This window comes from Bos taurus, chromosome 20 (genome assembly GCF_002263795.3).
Source record: "Bos taurus isolate L1 Dominette 01449 registration number 42190680 breed Hereford chromosome 20, ARS-UCD2.0, whole genome shotgun sequence".
Classification (NCBI taxonomy): Eukaryota; Metazoa; Chordata; class Mammalia; order Artiodactyla; family Bovidae; genus Bos; species Bos taurus.
The window spans coordinates 22296057-22314488 of record NC_037347.1 but is presented as its reverse complement, the minus strand read 5'-3'; the positions used below and the strand labels follow the sequence as shown (position 1 = coordinate 22314488).

At 37.4% G+C, this 18432-nt stretch overlaps 1 protein-coding gene across 2 annotated transcripts in view; it reads right to left on the bottom strand.

The window, feature by feature from the left end:
* Positions 1-5846: 5846 nt before the first annotated feature.
* MIER3 (MIER family member 3) overlaps positions 5847-18432 on the bottom strand; it is a 104173-nt gene continuing 91587 nt past the window's right edge. Inside the window, exons 7-13 of one of the 2 annotated variants that reach the window (NM_001304755.1) lie at positions 18328-18400; positions 16163-16314; positions 13684-13765; positions 12220-12314; positions 10161-10288; positions 9935-10077; positions 5847-9837 (exon numbers count right to left, since the gene is read on the bottom strand). In NM_001304755.1, coding sequence (NP_001291684.1) covers positions 9380-9837; positions 9935-10077; positions 10161-10288; positions 12220-12314; positions 13684-13765; positions 16163-16314; positions 18328-18400 — 1131 coding nt within the window. In that variant the 3' untranslated portion in view covers positions 5847-9379. The remainder of the gene's footprint in view (positions 9838-9934; positions 10078-10160; positions 10289-12219; positions 12315-13683; positions 13766-16162; positions 16315-18327; positions 18401-18432) is intronic. The other variant, XM_059878689.1, reaches the window with a different exon arrangement.

Here is an 18432-nt window from a genome sequence, read left to right as displayed (position 1 = left end):
TTTGTTGTGTTGTCATGAGTTAATTTGGAGAAGGCGATGGCACTCCACTCCAGTACTCTTGCCTGGAAAGTCCCATGGATGGAGGAACCTGGTAGGCTGCAGTCTATGGGGTCACTAAGAGTCGGACACGACTGAGCGACTTCACTTTCACTTTTCACTTTCATGCATTGGAGAAGGAAATGGCAACCCACTCCAGTGTTCTTGCCTGGAGAATCCCAGGGACGGGGGAGCCTGGTGGGCTGCCATCTATGGGGTCACACAGAGTTGGACACGACTGAAGCGACTTAGCAGCAGCAGCAGCAGCATGAGTTAATTGGGGTTTGTGTGTAATTTCAAGATTTTAGCTGGTTAAGGGGGCAATGGGGAGTCATTATACTGTTTTCTCTATTTGAACATTTACACACACATGCACACCTACAAAGCTTAAGAGACTGTAAGAGAGATTGTTTTGGCATGGAAATATAGTTAAAAGATGGTGGTGGGAGGAATACCTATTCCCCGTGTCTCATGTTTAGTGGGCTTCCATTAGTAATTCTGCCTCTCTCTCCACCTTTTGGAGGAAGAATGATTCTCTGAGATTATTTTTAGATAAGAACTAGACACCATGACCCCAACCCCACTAGTTCCTTCTCTGTGGACTCTCCCAGTAGTCTGTTCTGGGTGGTTCTCAGCCCTGGGTGGCAAGTAGCCTGTAGTCAGCCCAGCCAGGAAAGGAGTGAGTCTAGTTCAGAGGTGGAGTATCAAGTGAGCTGGCCTGGCATCAGCTCTGAAGCCACATTCTCCAGTTCTATTCGGAGGAGTTACTTTGATCTCCATCAACCTGACTCCTGCATCCAACCCTCAGCTCCATACTTGGATAGGGAGTGCGTTATTTATGGGCCTCTCTATGGCACCTGTACCACCAGATTCTGACCCTCTTTACTGCTACACCAACAGCTCTTCTCACTTAAGTTTACTGTAATTTCAGTAGCCTCCCGATTGCTTTCCATGTTTCCATTCCTGCCCCCTTTTCAGAATAGACAGCCAAGAGTGATTTCTTTTAAGCACAAATCAGATCCTGCTGGCATCTGCTCAGAACTCTGATTACTCCTACTTTAGAATATATGCCGAGTCCTTCACTACCTCTGATCTCACATCCTGCTCTCTCCACACAGCCTCAGCTGTCTCCTTGCCACTCCTGAGACTGCAGGGTACACTCCCACCTCAGGGTTTTTGTACTAGTTCTGCCTCCAAAAACCTCCCCCGCAATAGCCATATAGCTCTTTCCGTCACCTTGCCTAACTAAGCTACTGAAATTTACAATCCTCAACTGCCAACCCCTAATGCTCCCCATTCATTTATGTAGCGTTTATGATGTCTATGCACCTAAGTCCATGGGAGCATCTTTTTCTCAGCCTCATTTGTCTTTTATTTGTGCCACAAGGGGAACTCACTTTGTTAAAAAGCCAAGGGCTTCCCTGGTGGCTCGGTAAAGAATCCACCTGCCAGTGCAACAGACACGGGTTCAATCCCTGGTCCAGGAGGATCCCACGTGCCTCAGAGCAGCTAAGCCTGTGCAACACACAGGCTATTGAACCCGTGCTCCAGAGCCCAGGAGCCTCAGCTACTGAAGCCTGAGCATCCTAGAGCCTGTGCTCCACACAAGAAGCCACCGCAATGAAAAGCCCAAGAACAGCAACCAGAGAGTAGTCCCCACCTGCTGCAACTAGAGAAAAGCCCTCGTGCAGCAACAAAGACCCAGTACAGCCAAAAATAAAATTATACATTCTATATATATATAAGCCAAGCTAGTTGATCAAGAAGATCCTATTATCCAGAACTTTATGTTAAATACAGAAATTTAACTCCTGCGGTAGTGTTAGGTATTTAGGAGTGAAGTGTCAGACTTTTTAAAAATAATTCATTAAAAAATGCATATACATATATATGGAATTTAGAAAGATGGTAACAATAACCCTGTGTACGAGACAGCAAAAGAGACACTGATGTATAAAACAGTCTTATGGACTCTGTGGGAGAGGGAGAGGGTGGGAAGATTTGGGAGAATGGCATTGAAACATGTAAAATATCATGTATGAAACGAGATGCCAGTCCAGGTTCGATGCACGATACTGGATGCTTGGGGCTAGTGCACTGGGACGACCCAGAGGGATGGTATGGGGAGGGAGGAGGGAGGAGGGTTCAGGATGGGGAACACATGTATACCTGTGGCGGATTCATTTTGATATTTGGCAAAACTAACAATTATGTAAAGTTTAAAAATAAAATAAAGTTTAAAAAAATGCATATAACAGAGTACAAATATGGTACAACATTAATTGTTCGATCAGGATTGTTCTTTATACTCTTAACTTTTGTCTTAAAAGTTTTTCTATCTTAAGTTGGGGGGAAAGTTACCATCAGCTTAAGTGTAATATAGTGAAACAAACATCAAATTCATCAAACGTTTACTGAATGCCTACTATGTGAAGGGTCCTGGAAGATTCAAACAGTTCCTGCTGATAAAATGCCCAGTATGATGACTTGGTCTGGACTAGAGGGATAAAGTTATTTTTTAAAAAGAAAACACTGCTATTAAAAAAAAAAAAATCATTTTTTCCTTACTGGAATAACTTTTCAAGATTTATAAATGACTTATTTCATTTCTGACATGTTTATGAAATGCTTTTATTATTTCTACACCTGTTTACAACTTCATGGCAGTGTTAGCTTTACTTGTATAAAAACAATCTCATCAAAATCTAGGTATACTATGAAGCTTGTCTCTCACTGAAGCGAATGCCAGCTATAGTATATTAAGCCTTGAAAAATGTGAGCATTTCTGATCTAGGACTAGGACTTCAGTGACCCTGTGCAGTTTTGTTCAGAGAACCCAGCCAGCCACAGAAAAGAGAACACGGAATAGAGATCACTTACCTGGGTGGGAAATCCTAAACAGTGCTATACCCCAAGACTATTTTAAATTAAAAATGGACGTGCGTATAACAAACTACCCAATTTACAGATACCATGCAACCTTTGAAAAAGGAAGAGAAGCAGCATGCTGGAAAAGCAAACCATGGATGGATGGAATGGGTTAAGGTCTACAAGTGTCTAGATTACTCTGCTCTCACTAGGCTCTCCTCCCTCCCCTAAAAGCCTAAAGGGCTGTGCTCACATATGGCACTCGGCTGCACACTTCACTGTATTCAGCCAAGAAACACTGGTGTTTCTCCCCACTTTGAAGGCACTTCTGTGTATGTGTACACCAGGGAGGCCTGCTCATCAAGGCTCTTTGGTATCTGTGAATGAAGAAATGTGATTTTCGATGAGCAACTGAAGCAAAGATGTCCTCTTGTCCTTGTACAAAACCGACATTACGTGCCATCTGATCACTGCATATTAAGAAAGGAACTAGACAGAAAAAGCTCTGGTCAGAACAAGTGAAATACGGGGACCAAACTTGTGAAATTAGGCCAAAGTGAGATATTTAGCTTGGGAAGATGAAGACTTGGGGAAGTTATTTCTGGAGTCTACCAAACAGGAGACGGATCAAGACCATCCCCAAGAAAAAGAAATGCAAAAAAGCAAAATGGCTGGCTAAGGAGGCCTTATAAATAACTGTGAAAAGAAGAAAAGCGAAATGCCAAGGAGAAAAGGAAAGATATACCCATTTGAATGCAGAGTTCCAGATAGCGAGGAGACATAAGAAAGCCTTCCTCAGTGATCAATGCAAAGAAAGAGGAAAACAACAGAATGGGAAGGACTGGAGATCTCTTCAAGAAAATTAGAGATACCAAGGGAACATTTCATGCAAAGATGGGTTCAATAAAGGACAGAAATGGTATGGACCTAACAGAAGCAGGAGATACTAAGAAGAGGTGGCAAGAACACACAGAAGAATTGTACAAAAAAGATCTTCACAACCCAGATAATCACGATGGTGTGATCACTCACCTAGAGCCAGACATCCTGGAATGTGAAGTCGAGTCGGCCTTAGAAAGCATCACTACGAACAAAGCTAGTGGAGGTGATGGAATTCCAGTGGAGCTATTTCAAATCCTAAAAGATGATGCTGTTAAAGTGCTACACTCAATATGCCAGCAAATTTGGAAAACTCCGCAGTAGCCACAGGACTGGAAAAGGTCAGTTTTCATTCCAATCCCAAAGAATGCTCAAACTGCCACACAACTGCACTCATCTCACACGCTAGTAAAGTAATGCTCAAAAGTCTCCAAGCCAGGATTCAGCAATACGTGAACTGTGAACTTCCTGATGTTCAAGCTGGTTTTAGAAAAGGCAGAGGAACCAGAGATCAAATTGCCAACATCCACTGGATCATTGAAAAAGCAAGAGAGTTGCAGAAAAACATCTATTTCTGCTTTATTGACTATGCCAAAGCCTTTGACTGTGTGGATCTCAATAAACTGTGGAAAATTCTGAAAGAGATGGGAATACCAGACCACCTGACCTGCCTCTTGAGAAATCTGTATGCAGGTCAGGAAGCAACAGTTAGAACTGAACATGGAACAACAGACTGGTTCCAAATCGGGAAAGGAGTACATCAAGGCTGTATATTGTCATCCTGCTTATTTAACTTATATGCAGAGTACATCATGAGAAATACTGGACTGGATGAAGCACAAGCTATAATCAAGATTGCCGGGAAAAATACCAATAACCTGAGATATGCATATGACACCACCCTTATGGCAGAAAGTGAAGAGGAACTAAAAAGCCTCTTGATGAAAGTGAAAGAGGAGTGAAAAAGTTGGCTTAAAGCTCAACATTCAGAAAACTAAGATCATGGCATCCGGTCCCATCACTTCATGGGAAATAGATGGGGAAACAATGCAAATAGTCACAGACTTTATTTTCTTGGGCTCCAAAATCACTGCAGATGGTGACTGCAGCCATGAAATTAAAAGATGCTTGCTCCTTGGAAGAAAAGTTATGACCAACCCAGACAGCATATTCAAAAGCAGTCATTACTTTGCCAACAAAGGTCCGTCTAGTCAAGACTATGGTTTTTCCAGTAGTCATATATGGATATAAGAGTTGGACTATAAAGAAAGCTGAGTGCAGAATTGATGCTTTTGAACTGTGGTGTTGGAGAAGACTCTTGAGAGTCCCTTGGACTGCAAGGAGATCCAACCAGTCCATCCTAAAGGAAATCAGTCCTGAATATTCATTGGAAGGACTGATTTTGAAGCTGAAACTCCAATACTTTGGCCACCTGATGTGAAGAGCTGACTCATTTGAAAAGACCCTGACGCTGGGAAAGATTAAAGACAGGGAGGAGAAGGGGATGACAGAGGATGAGATGGTTGGATGGCATCACTGACTCAAGGGACACGAGTTTGAGTGGACTCTGGGAGTTGGTGATGGACAGAGAGGCCTGGCATGCTGCAGTCCATGGGGTCGCAAGGAGTCAGACACGACTGAGTGACTGAACTGAACTGAACCAAACTATGAACATTATAATAAGGAAGACTAGTTTACTACAAATATTCTATGAAATAATAACATCTAATCAAATTTCAGATTTCAGGTCTCCCTAAATGACAACAGTTACTGAGAACAGTGTTTGAAACGTAAGAGACATTCAGTAAGTATTTCCTGAATGAAACTAAAAGTACATATAATCCTCACTTTTAGATAGCTAGAATTTTATTGTATTGATAGATGGACATTTATTTTAGAGGATTTAAAGAAAACTATTTCACCCATCAATTGTATTTACCTATCAAATAATTTACTACATCTAAAACCTACTTAACAGTGTTAAATATCTGCCCATGTGTTATAGCTTAAGAGTCATTAGATAAAAATCTATTTGTGGCAAATACTCACACGAACCAAGAAAAAAAAAGATTTCCAGATTTTTATTTCTGGAACTGTACACCAGGTATTAAAGTACAACAAATACAAAATAATGCTCAAAAAAATCAGTGTTTATGTACAAATATTAAAATCAATGCAACAATAGCAACTTCCTCTTGAACATCTGATACTAAAACTTGTTCTGATTGTCACTAATCAATCTCATACTCACGGCGTACTTATTTCAAACCGGGACAACTGGAATCACTGGTCATCTAAGAGGAGTTTTAATATCTACCACATTTAACAATAAAACTAACAGTTTCCTCCTTTCAGTGAAAAAATTAAGAACTTTTTAAAAAACATAGTACTGTCAATATTTTTATAAATTATTTCAATTTCCATTTGTAGACAATGTGCTTTGAAACTCTGGGCAAACAATCTCCTTGGTGGTCAGGTTGATTCATTAGTTTACATTCAAAGTTGAAATATTTACTAGAGACTTTGGTTAAATTAAATAGTTTCACTATGCTCTATTAGATTTGATGTTCTCAAATATTATGACCCTCAATTGTAAAAATTAAAAAGGAAACAATTGCACAGTTCTTTGACCTAATTGTACAGACTTTAGTATTGTTTAAACAGTATTCTACATCCTTCAAGTAAATTCAGCAGTTGACCATAACAAGAGGAAAACTAAACACTGAAAAAGCTAGCATGAAAAAGTGGAGTACAACTAACAAAAGTAAAGTATTGCTATAATCACAGCACCAGTTTCACTTCTAAATGAATCCGCTGTCCTCTTCAAACCCCCTGTACATAAAAAGACACATCAGCCAACACTGCAACTGCTCACCGTGGATTTTTGGTTTGTTCATATGAAAATAATATGGCAAAGAAAAAAAAGAATTTATCACAGTTTGTTATAAGAATTGTGCTTAACACTTAATAATAAAGGCATTATTGTTTCTTCATAAGACTGCAAATCAGTTATTTTCACGCTCTCAAACGCAATTCTTCTAAGAAACAGTAACAAATTCTCTGTTAAGATGCTTAAACGGAGAGGAAAAAAAACCCAATAAACCCAGATTTAAAAGGAAATTCAATAAATAGTTATTTTACATGAATAAAGCCAGAGGGGTACAGTTTATGAATGTCACATCAAGCATGCACAAAAATGGTATCATACATGGAGGAAGCAGTCAGAAAATACTGAATTAGATCTAAAAAGATATGAAGAATTTACATATATATACAAAAATCTTGCAAATTATTGCCTCATTTTAACAAGGAATTAAAAGTAAACGTTACCAGCTAGTTAGCACTCTCTAAGAGGCTAAAATCAGATTGGTGTTTAAAAATCTATTAAACTAGCTGGAATTTATTTTTCTCTCATATCATTTCTGGATTTTGGTCAAAAATCTTTATTTAAATAACTAAAGTGTCCATTCAACTTGCTGATAATCAAAACTTTAGATAAGAAACACTGTTTCCATCTTATATCAAGATCCCAGCAATGCATAGATAAACTGAATATATTACTGCATCAGCTACTGAGAATGGGCATGTTCATTAAGTGCAACTGGTATTAGCATTCAGTCATCTTTGTGTAAATTATTTTATACAGACCAGCCACTGTAAACCCAGAGTAAAAATTAAAGTTATAACAATGGAAGATTATGGCCAGTATCTTACTAAATTATAGATGTATTCATTTTTAACAGAAGAAATTAGGTTCAAAGTTTAGCACAACACCACAGCAATATGAAGCTGATAACTTGGATAAAAATATCTGAAAGCAACAAAAAGCCCAGGCTACCCATTATTTACTGTGTGCATACAGGAATGCTGACTTTAGATGTATAAATTAGAGACTGACTTTAAGTTATTAATTTAACTACTTTCGTCCACTGTGCTAAACTAACTTTTTAAGTAAATGTGCTAATGCGTAAACACTTCAAAGCAATCTTCATTAAAATGCTGCAAAGAAAAACAAGAATACAAATCATCCAAAACAAAGGATGTCATTGCAGTTCACAGTTTGTATAATAAATACCCTCCCTTTCCATCACTAAGGTCACTACATTCTATCTATTCATCAGCACAACCTTGAAGCGACTTATACTTAAAAATATCAGCAATGTAGCCAAATATTTAAGTTTTGGCAAAGCAAGACAACTAGTAGAAGTTGAAAATTTTAATTAAGACGGTGCAAAAAAAAAGGAAAATTCTGTGTTTTAACTGAACTATAAAAGCAAAGCTTATCACATCCTAACACTGCATTACATATTGCATGAATTCACCTTATAACTTAAAGATGCATGTCTACAGAGCAAAAATGGCCAGAGTTTATGACAATGGTTTCTCATTCACAATGTTTAGAATAAAAATAAAAGTGAGTTTTGAGACGCATCTGAACGTCAATCACTTTTTAGAACTTAAAAGTGGTAACGTACCATTGTATTTCAGATAGAAACTCACATTTTTTCTTGCCAACTGGTCCAAGCTAAACAGAAAAGTTTAAATGTACTTCAAGGTTCTACTGCATTATGTGTAGGATCTAGAAATCCCACCTAAATATTAACATTTGAACTGCAGCACTACACAACAACTGAAAAAGTGTCCCAAATGTAAACCAGTCTAAGTGGCAACGTCCTTGGCTTTGTCGACTGTGCCCTGCAAGTCAACTGCCTCAGGAAAAACGAAGTTAGCAACGACCGGTATGGTTTTTATGATTACAATCTTGATAATGGTGGACAAAACCCCATCTAAATTCCGTATTTTCAAATGCCAATTTTTTAGCCAATAAATGAAGTTACACAGAAGTCTTCCGGCAGTAAAATGACCAATTCTGTGTAAGGTAGCCCTGGTCTAGAATTTTGAAACAGGATCCAAGCAAGCGTCTTCATAATTTGCACGCAGTTCCTCGTGCTGGCTTCTATAAAGATGGACTTGCTGTTTTGTAAACTGAAGTGCTCTAGTTGAATAACATGAGAGAAGTTTCCATTTTTTAAAAAATCCTTGCATGTTTGTGCAGTTTAAAGAAACCTACCCCTGCTTTTATTTAATTAAGAAAATAAAACCAAAAAATGCTACATTGAGCAGGGATCAGGATCGGTACCTGTAAACATTGTTATTCCACTGCATCCATTACGGCAAAAGGAATTTACACAAATAGAAGCCACTCCATTCAGTTCAGAACATCTGTGCTGGTTTTGAGCTGGTGGCCTCTGTCTACAGGTTTTAAAAATGGGAGTGAGGGCAGTGGGGAACAGAAAAGAATAGAAAAAGAAGGGAGTGGGGAAGAGGTATTGGGGATGAGGAAGAGATAAGCAGAGCTTAAAGCTGCACCACAGAGTTCAATCTTAGTTCCCAACTCTGCTGATCATAGTTCATTTCCACATTTATGGATTGAAAATGAAAATACTCTTGATAAATCAAGATATAGTTCTATACATACTGACATCACTGATGTCATAGTGAAAAAAGTTCAAACTTCCAGTGAAAGACTAAGCAAACCTGATACTTTCCTGGTACTGGTACTGCACACCCACTGTTTCTGGGCCCTTCACTCGCTTCATTCAGAATGCAGGGCGGCATGCTGATGCAAAGCGTGGGCACTGATGAAACCATTGGTCTCGTTGGCAGACAGACTGCCAAAGTCAGCCACAGACACGGCCATTTTGGCACTGGTGATATGATGTGTGTGATTTTCAAAGTCTACACCCAAATTATTTACAGAAACCTCATTCATAAAGGATTCAGGAACAGCAATGCCCATTTTCAATCTCTTTGCTGGTCTTTCTGACTCTTCACTGCACATGTTCATGGGGTTCAGCTCTGAGTGATAAAATCCAGTCTCAAATAAATTAAAACAATCACTTTCCCCATTGCTGGGCAGGGTGAGTAACTCCTCCGTTACAACAGGCACATGATTGACTTGTCCACGGGGCGTGTTGCCCAGTGGAGGAAAGCTATCATCCAAACAATTCACATCCGTTGGATTGCAGACGGTCGCTACGCTGTTGGTCAAAGCTAAAAAGAAATGAGAAATGGTTTCAGTAAGTGGTCCTACATCATGTGACAAAGAGGATATAATTCTGTCCCACATTACACTAAAAAATGTTCTTACCTGTCAAATCACTGGCAGTGAAAGAGTTGAGAATGTTTAGCTGTTGATCAGGTACAGGCTCAGGTCGGTTAGAAGTTAAGGCTGAAGAATTTACTGTCCCACCCAGAGCTTCTGTTTCATCCACCAAACGATCCATATAGTCCCTAAAAAACACACCCAAATAATGCTATGACTGCTTATCACAGTTAAAAACAAAAATCCCTGAAGTCAAGCCCAGGGTACTTACGTAACTCCAGGGTGATGGTTATATCGTTTCTTTCCAAATTTTGTCTGTTGAGCAAAGTAATCATAACGCTCAGACTTCTTCCACATATAGTAGAATGCTACACATTCAGCAACTGTTCTAGTTCTCACCTAATAAAAAAAGTTGAATTTTTTTTAAAAAGCAAAAAATTCTACACATTTTTAGTAACTTTTTTTTTTTTTAACACCCATGGGTCTTATTTTCTATCTTTCTAATTATGAAATTCTGAATATGTTACTAGTAAACTGTTTTTATTTTCACACTATTTAATAATGAGGCTACCTTTAAAAGCACAAGGCTTTTTATTTAAATCAGAATGTAATAATAATAATAAATGTGCATCCAGAAATTATCTTACACCTTTACTGACAATCTTAAAACACTGACATACTTTACTTTTCTTCACTGAACTTTCACCATGATTCTGACTGTACCAAGGGTACTTGTTAACCCTGAGTGATCCATGAATGAGCCTCAATGGGATATAGTAATTCCCAAAATGTCATTCAAGTACACTTTTCTAGGGAGAAGGGTGCAGCTTCATCAGATTATCAAAGGGCTCCATGACCCAAAAGAGACTCCGTTTGTAAAGGGATCAGTACTCAACCGCATCTGGAATTTAAGATGACTGCCAGCTAAAGGCAAGAGTTTTCCTCTATCATGCATCTCTTAGCTGCAACAAAGTCTGGTAAAAAATAAAAAATGATAATAAAATTTGAGCCTCATTCAACTTGGCTCCACATCCAGACTAGGGTTTCTCTAACTATACACAGCTAAAGGTAGGAATTCAGATGTACAGAAAAAAATTCCGTATCTTTACCCAATAAACACTTTCTCCCCTGCTTAATTACACAATAAGGAAGTTTTAGAACCTCTATTGTGATTAGTGGCTTTGTTATAAGATCATAATATATGAACAAGCATTTTAAACCAAGAAATAAAGTATACCTTTCAATAAACACATTAACTATAAGTCTCCAAAACTTGAAAGCAATCAAGATGTCCTTCAAATGGTAAATGGATAAACAAACTGATACATCCATACAATGGGATATTATTCAGTGATAAAAAGAAATGAGCCACAAAAAAACATGGAAGAACTTTAAATGCATATTATTTAAGTCAAGAAGCCAATCTGCAAAGGCTACATACTGTATGATTCCAAGTATATGACACAATTTTTAGGTCACTGAAACTATTCTGTAGGATACTACAGTGGTTGATAGGTATTGTCATATATTTTTCAAAATCCATAGAATATATAACACAAAGAGTGAATCCCAATGTAAACTATAAACTTTAGGGGATAAAAATATGACAATGTAGATTTATCAGCTGTAACAAATATACCACTCTGGTGTGGGATGCTGATGGAGGAAGAAGCCATGTATGTGCAGGAGCAGGAAATACATGGGACTTCTACTTTCTCAATTTGGCTATGAACTTAAAACTGCTCTAAAAAATAAAGTCAATTTTTTTAAAAGTGTGTATATATTCTAAAAAGCTTGAGATAATTATCTCTCATTAAAATATGATTTGTTTATACTTTCTTTTTGTCCTAAGGAAACTAGAATTCTGAAATATTTAACTGGATATTCAATGTCTATTGCTATTCAATATTCTAGGCCTACTGCTTTTTAAAGATTTTATATTTCAGAGAGCAGTATTGGGTTTGTGGCTCAGATGGTAAAGAATCTGCCTGCAATGTAGGAGACATGGGTTCAATTCCTGTGTCGAAAAGATCCCCTGGAGAGGGAACTGGCAACCCACTCCAGTATTCTTGCCTGGAGAATCCCATAGACAGAAGAGCCTGGCAGACCATGGGGTCACAAACAGTCGGACACAACTGAGCGACTAGATGACATGACATTGAATTTACAGAAAGACTGATCAGAAAGTAACCAATATGTTAATAGCATGGGAGCATTAACAAGTTATAGCTTCCCCCCCCGACCCAAGTGACTTATAAATTAGTTGCTTATATTCATTGTAATCACTAAGCAATTTTTCTGTTTGTTTATGTCTAATTTGTCTAACTTACCTTATTCTTCTGTATAAGATGAAAATCTTTTCCAAAAAGCATGAGTGCATGTTCAAAGCTCCGGCATTCTTCTTCTGTCCATGCAGTCATTCCTTCTAAAGAAAATTTAAAACAAAATAAATTGGCCTCAAAACTCATATATACAAATCACTAATTTACTTACAGTATGGTTTCCTAATAAAAAACTATAAACTTCTACACACACACACATACAAGTCCTTAATCCTAACTAAAAAAATTTAGACTACCAAAATATAAACATTGGGTTTTTTTCTCTGTATAATGAGACAAGAATTTATTTTTTTCCCTACAATTTATGTTCATTGTTTTTCTGATTTTTTTTTTAAAAACAATGAGCATTTTTAATTAGAAAAAAATAAAATGCTATTTCCTCTATGGAAAGAAAAGCCTTACTTCAGTCTTACATCAAAATCATTTATGGTCTCTTTTAATTACAGACCATAAATAATCAACACATATTTATTTAAAGTCAATTTGCAGAGTGCTATACTGCAGAAATATAAAAGGAATAAAAAACAGCTTATGCTCTCAAAAGACTAAGTCCCATTCAACTTCCCAGCAGATATTAATACTGATGCATTAAATCTACTTGAAGCAGAGGAGACTTGAAGTGCCCCACTCACAGTGGAGGCCTGGTCCCCAAAGCCATTCACAGCAGTCCACCACAAAGGTGAAAAACAGTTTGACTGAAAAAGAAAATCTTAGAAACCTTGAACTAAAGAAAAATTAAATGCACTTAGCATTTCAGAGTTTTGAGAGCTTAAAATAATTTTTTCAGAAAAGCAGCTACTACAAGGAAACCTTTCAATAGACTATTTCATCCACAAGTTTCGATGCATTGTTTTCAGCTTTTATATTTTTCCAAGTTTATTTATATTATATTATTAAGCATTATTTCACTCTACATACTTAATGAAAGCTGTGGTGCATGCAATCCATTTATATGACAAAAATATTGAAATTAAAGTTAACCATTTTCCTTGACATACACAAATCAAAACCTAAGCACTATAATAATAGTTACATGATTACTAAAAATATACTTCTTGCATGTTTACTATACATGTTTGGAATATATTATATGTTTCTTTTTAAATTTTTTAATCTCCTTTTCATTTCCTGTCTGGTTTGAGAAAGAAAAAACAACTTTTTCCCCCAATGAAACCATAAAATCATTCTTATTAATTACTTTGGATATACTGTCATCTCTGGGGTCTGCTTTGTTCTGGAGGTGACAGGGGGGTAACTAATTTATATTTGAACAATCTCTGGCCAGTCTAAAAATAGAAGGCAAGAAAAGGAAAAATTACTTGCCATGAAGATGCACACGGATCTTACACAAAAGTGTGGCAAGACTACGCCATCCTTTGTGATACTTTGCTTACTCTGGTCCCAAAGACCAGCCCCTGTCCTTTCCCTCTCTTGATCGCAAGTGCTTCTTACCTTGAGATGCCTTGCCATTGCAACAGTATCTTTCGATTGCTTCCTTTATATTATGGTTACACTTGAGAAGTTCATATAATGCCTAGGGGAAAGAGAAAAAAAAATATTCAACAAAATTAACCAGAAGTTCATACTTAGCAGCATTCAAAACAAACACACACACAAACAAAAACATGTGCATTTTAAGAATCCTGACAAATACCAGCTGAAATGCTAATTTTAGGACATCTGAAGCGTATGTTTGCTTAGACATTTTATTTATCCTATACACTGACTCAGGAGAAGGCAATGGCACTCCACTCCAGTACTCTTGCCTGGAAAATCCCATGGACAGGGGAGCCTGGTGCGCTGCAGTCCATGGGGTCGCTGGGAGTCGGACACGACTGAGCGACTTCACTTTCGCTTTTCACTTTGATGCATTGGAGAGGGAAATGGCAACCCACTCCAGTGTTCTTGCCTGGAGAATCCCAGGGACGGGGGAGCCTGGTGGGCTGCCGTCTATAGGGTCACGCGGAGTCAGACACGACTGACGTGACTTAGCAGCAGTATACACTGACTCTGGTATCCCAGGAGTTTTTTCATTCTCACTCTACTGCTCAGAAGTCATCTACCAGTATCATTCCTCGCTTTTTTTATTTTTTTTAATTGCTAGATCTTCTGAGCTGGTAGAATTCTCCTATTTTAAATGTTTATGTTAAGACTCATGGTCTTGTCTCTTGTTACCACCTACTCCCTGACTTTTAGAGTTTTACTAAAAGACAACAGCAGCAGGCCTAGAGTAGAAGGATAGATATTTTAATGACTGGAGTTGATAACGGTCTTAGTTATTTCCATCTACTATGGAAGATACCATTTTTTAAAAATTAGAATTTCCTCCCATTAAATCTGTTTCGAATTATGAATATACTAAATAGCAGCAGACAGAACTCAATTGAAAGTTAACTAATAATCTACTTTGTCAAGTACGTGTCAAGAAAGGCAAGTATATGACTAAACCTATTAACACATTAATAGGTTAATAATCAATACATCAATAATCAACCATTAAAAACAATCTCAACAGTTGCTAAAAAAGCTTCAAATAAATCAGTACCTATTTTTATTTTTAAAAAGACAAAAAGTGTAATAGTTATAAGTAGCTAGATATTATCTTATTCTAAGAAAACAGCCGGCATCAAACCATGGCTGGTATTATGCTTAATGTAAAAACCTCTTGTGTCTCCTGCATTGGCAGGAGGATTCTTTACCACTGGGCCACCTAGGAAGCTCTTTCAACAAAAGCAGGCCTCAAACCACCATTACTACCAAAAGTCTCTCAGAGTTATGGCTAATGTAGTAGGACATATAATAAGAATAAGAGATATAATAACGGTGAGGAAGGAATAAAAGTCTAATTTAATAATAATTTTAAGACTAGAAAACCTAAGAGAAACAACTGAAAAATCATTATACTAAATTAGTTTCAATAGCTTGAGAAAAAAAATGTTAATCTATATATTTCTCTAAATCAGTAATATACAAATACAAATATACTAGAGATCCCATTTACAAAGCTAAATACACACACACATTTCAAGACAATGAGGAATCAATTAGACACATGTGATATTTAAACAAAAACATTCAAGTGATTAAAAAAAATCAAATAAACAGAGAATCAGATCATGCTCTTCAAATAGAAGGTTTAATGTTTTAAAGGTACTAATTCTTCCAAAATTAACTTACAGTTTTAACAAAATATCAGTAGAAAAATCCAACAGGATTTCCTTTTGACAGCTGACAAAACTGCTCTTAAGTTCAGCTAGTATGGCTTCTCTATGTTATTTGGAAATTCAAGTTTGAGTCCACCTATCTCTGGGCACCCATTAATCAAGATTAACTAGACTAGCAATAACAAGTGAAAAGGTATATGAGAGGGGTAAAACAATGCCAGAGAGAAAAAACCCTGATAAGCCATACTCCTACGCTTATCCCACATACCCTCAGGAGACTGCTCTGCACCTACAAGTACACAGTACTTAACAGATACCCTAAAGCAAATTTATACACACTTAATAGACATTAACTTTAACCACTTCCTTAATAAAGTTCAAGAATAATCCAAGAAGTAACTTCATTGTAAAATCTCAAAGTCCAAGCATAGAGAATGTCTAAATATACGATGGAATATACAGTCACCAAGAATGAACTATTAAAGAAATCTAAATAGCAAATAAAATGAGATTAAGGGATTAAAAGGATACAAAATGGTATCTAAAGTACAATATATGTGTGTATAAAGGAAAAAAAGCCAGAAGACATGAAATAACACAGAACGGTTATCATTAGGTCCTGGGGTTTTTTTAAACCAGTATCTTCCAAGTTTTAGAATCAGAAAGAGACAGCCAGTTCATACATTAAAAACGTTTTAATCAAATGTAAGAATATTAAGAAGATACTACATTAGTTAGCTGCTACTTCAACAAAAATTGATGTATACCTGTTCATTGTCCCTTGTATGTGTTCCTGCAGAAATCCGATCCATTATTTTTTCATTTCCAGTTCTTAATGAGGTCTCAACAAGGTACTCCTTAACTTTGCTCTCCAAAACCACACCAGGACGCCAAAGCAACTGGTCTTCATTTTCATACACTGATAGAGAACATCCCATTAACATGTTAAATGCATCAACACGCTACAAGATGTACACAAACTGTTCTCCCTCTTCCTATACAAGTTAACTAACTTTGAAGACCCTGGTCATCTGATCATCTGGCAAGCTGAGTCTTTCATCAATAAAGGTTTAAAACAATTTTTTTTTTAAATTTATTAAGGATCAAGTATTCCAGTGACTAAAGCAAGCAAGTTTTTTTGGTGGTTGGATTTACCAAATTAGAGGCTTTCTCTGTAGTCTAATGGAGACTTTTCTAAGTAGTCTAATATAAAACCCAGCAGTGGTATCTTACATTCTTCTAATGAGCGGGTAAAAGTAACCTGTGTAAATTCAGTAATAACTTTACCGAAAATTTCTCTTCAACTCCCTAAATGACTCTATGAAATGTCTAGAGGTTAAAAATTGCAAAAAAATGAAAATAAACCAACAGAAATAAAAATATCAGCCAGTAATGAAATAACTAGGAAAGATCTATTTTCCCTTTAATATACTGATGAAAAATGGAAAAGAATGGTAAACAGTAAGAGAAGCAAAGTTTCCACCTTTTAAATAAGCTCATACTTAATAGGCAAACATCACTAAAACAAACTGTATATTTTATTAATGTAAACACTGCTGCCATTCTCAAAGCTTCCACTCCACACTATAAAGTCACACAGATGGCCCAAGTATTTATCCCATTGCTCCAACTTCAATCCATTCTTTAAGTGTATAATAATTACTAAATATAGCTAATGAAAGTAATTTACTGAGAGCTCACTATATAGCGGAGACCATAATAAGTGCTTTACACTCACAACTGTGTAAGGCAGGCACTACTACTCCCAATGAGCTGGAAATTAAAAATAAAGTGTGCCTATGAAGGAATCAGACTGAACTTTTGAGGTAAGCTTCTGGAACCAGTTTCTTTATTCTTTGGTCAAAATTTAAATAGGTAAAATAGTTTGAGTTTATCTCCTCTTAAGAGAGAGAAGGTATATGCTCCTTTCTGAAGGTGCAGAACTGAGCAAATATCACCTCCATCATGTCTCATCTGAGGACTGGCTGCTGCTGAACATGTACTCTGCCCAGGGCCAAATCTATGTGGTTTCCAAGTTGTGCTAGGAAAGTGTACCTGGATTTTTACTTCCCACCACCTCATCCATCCACATTTTCAGAACTAGCTATAGTTAGAATCTATCAAAAATGTGAGGAAAACTGATTACACTTAAATAGGGGTGTGTAACAAAAGCAGCAGAATCCTTGAAGTGAAGTCAAAGTCGCTCAGTCACGTCTGACTCTTCGTGACCCCATGGACTATACAGTCCATGGAATTCTCTAGGCCAGAATACTGGAGTGGGTAGCCTTTCCTTTCTCCAGGGGATCTTACCAACGCAGGGATCAAGCCCAGGTCTCCCCCATTGCAGCCGGATTTTCTACCAGCTGAGCCACAAGGGAAGCCTGAGAATATTGGTGTGGGTAGCCTGTCCGTTCTCCAGCAGATCTTCCTGACCCAGGAATCAAACGGGGTCTCCTGCATTCCAGGTAGATTCTTTACCAATTGAGCTATCAGGGAAGCCCTGAATCCTTACATTCTATCCTTCCAGGGCTGGGGCAAGGGAACTTCTTCCAGCTTCATTTTTCTTAAGCATTTCTTCCCCAAAAGATTTTATCCCTCTGTTTTCATTATCTCGGGTGATACAGTGCTACCAGCTCCCACTGGAGTTGGGTGCAGGCCAAAGAGCTGTACATTAAGAGCAGCTCCACTATTTTAACAGGTGCGTAGCACACTAAGCCGCACCACAAGAGGCGGGGGGACGGAGGAGGTGGGCAGCGGTTCTCTGAGTCTCATGGTTAATTCTGATACATTATTCCTAAGTCAGGCTAACTCTTCCCCTACTCCAAATCTATCTTTACATTCACAAGATGAGTATATAATCAGGTACTGAAATAAACATATTGAGAGATAACTTGGCTTACCAAATATTATCAAAATTAAAAGCCTTTCTTACCTTTCTCATTACCAGCATATTCTCCGAGATAAGGTGGAATCTCTGCTTGATATTGTAAACCAATCATTATTTCCTTCAGAAAAATTTAGAAGTAGAAACAACTTA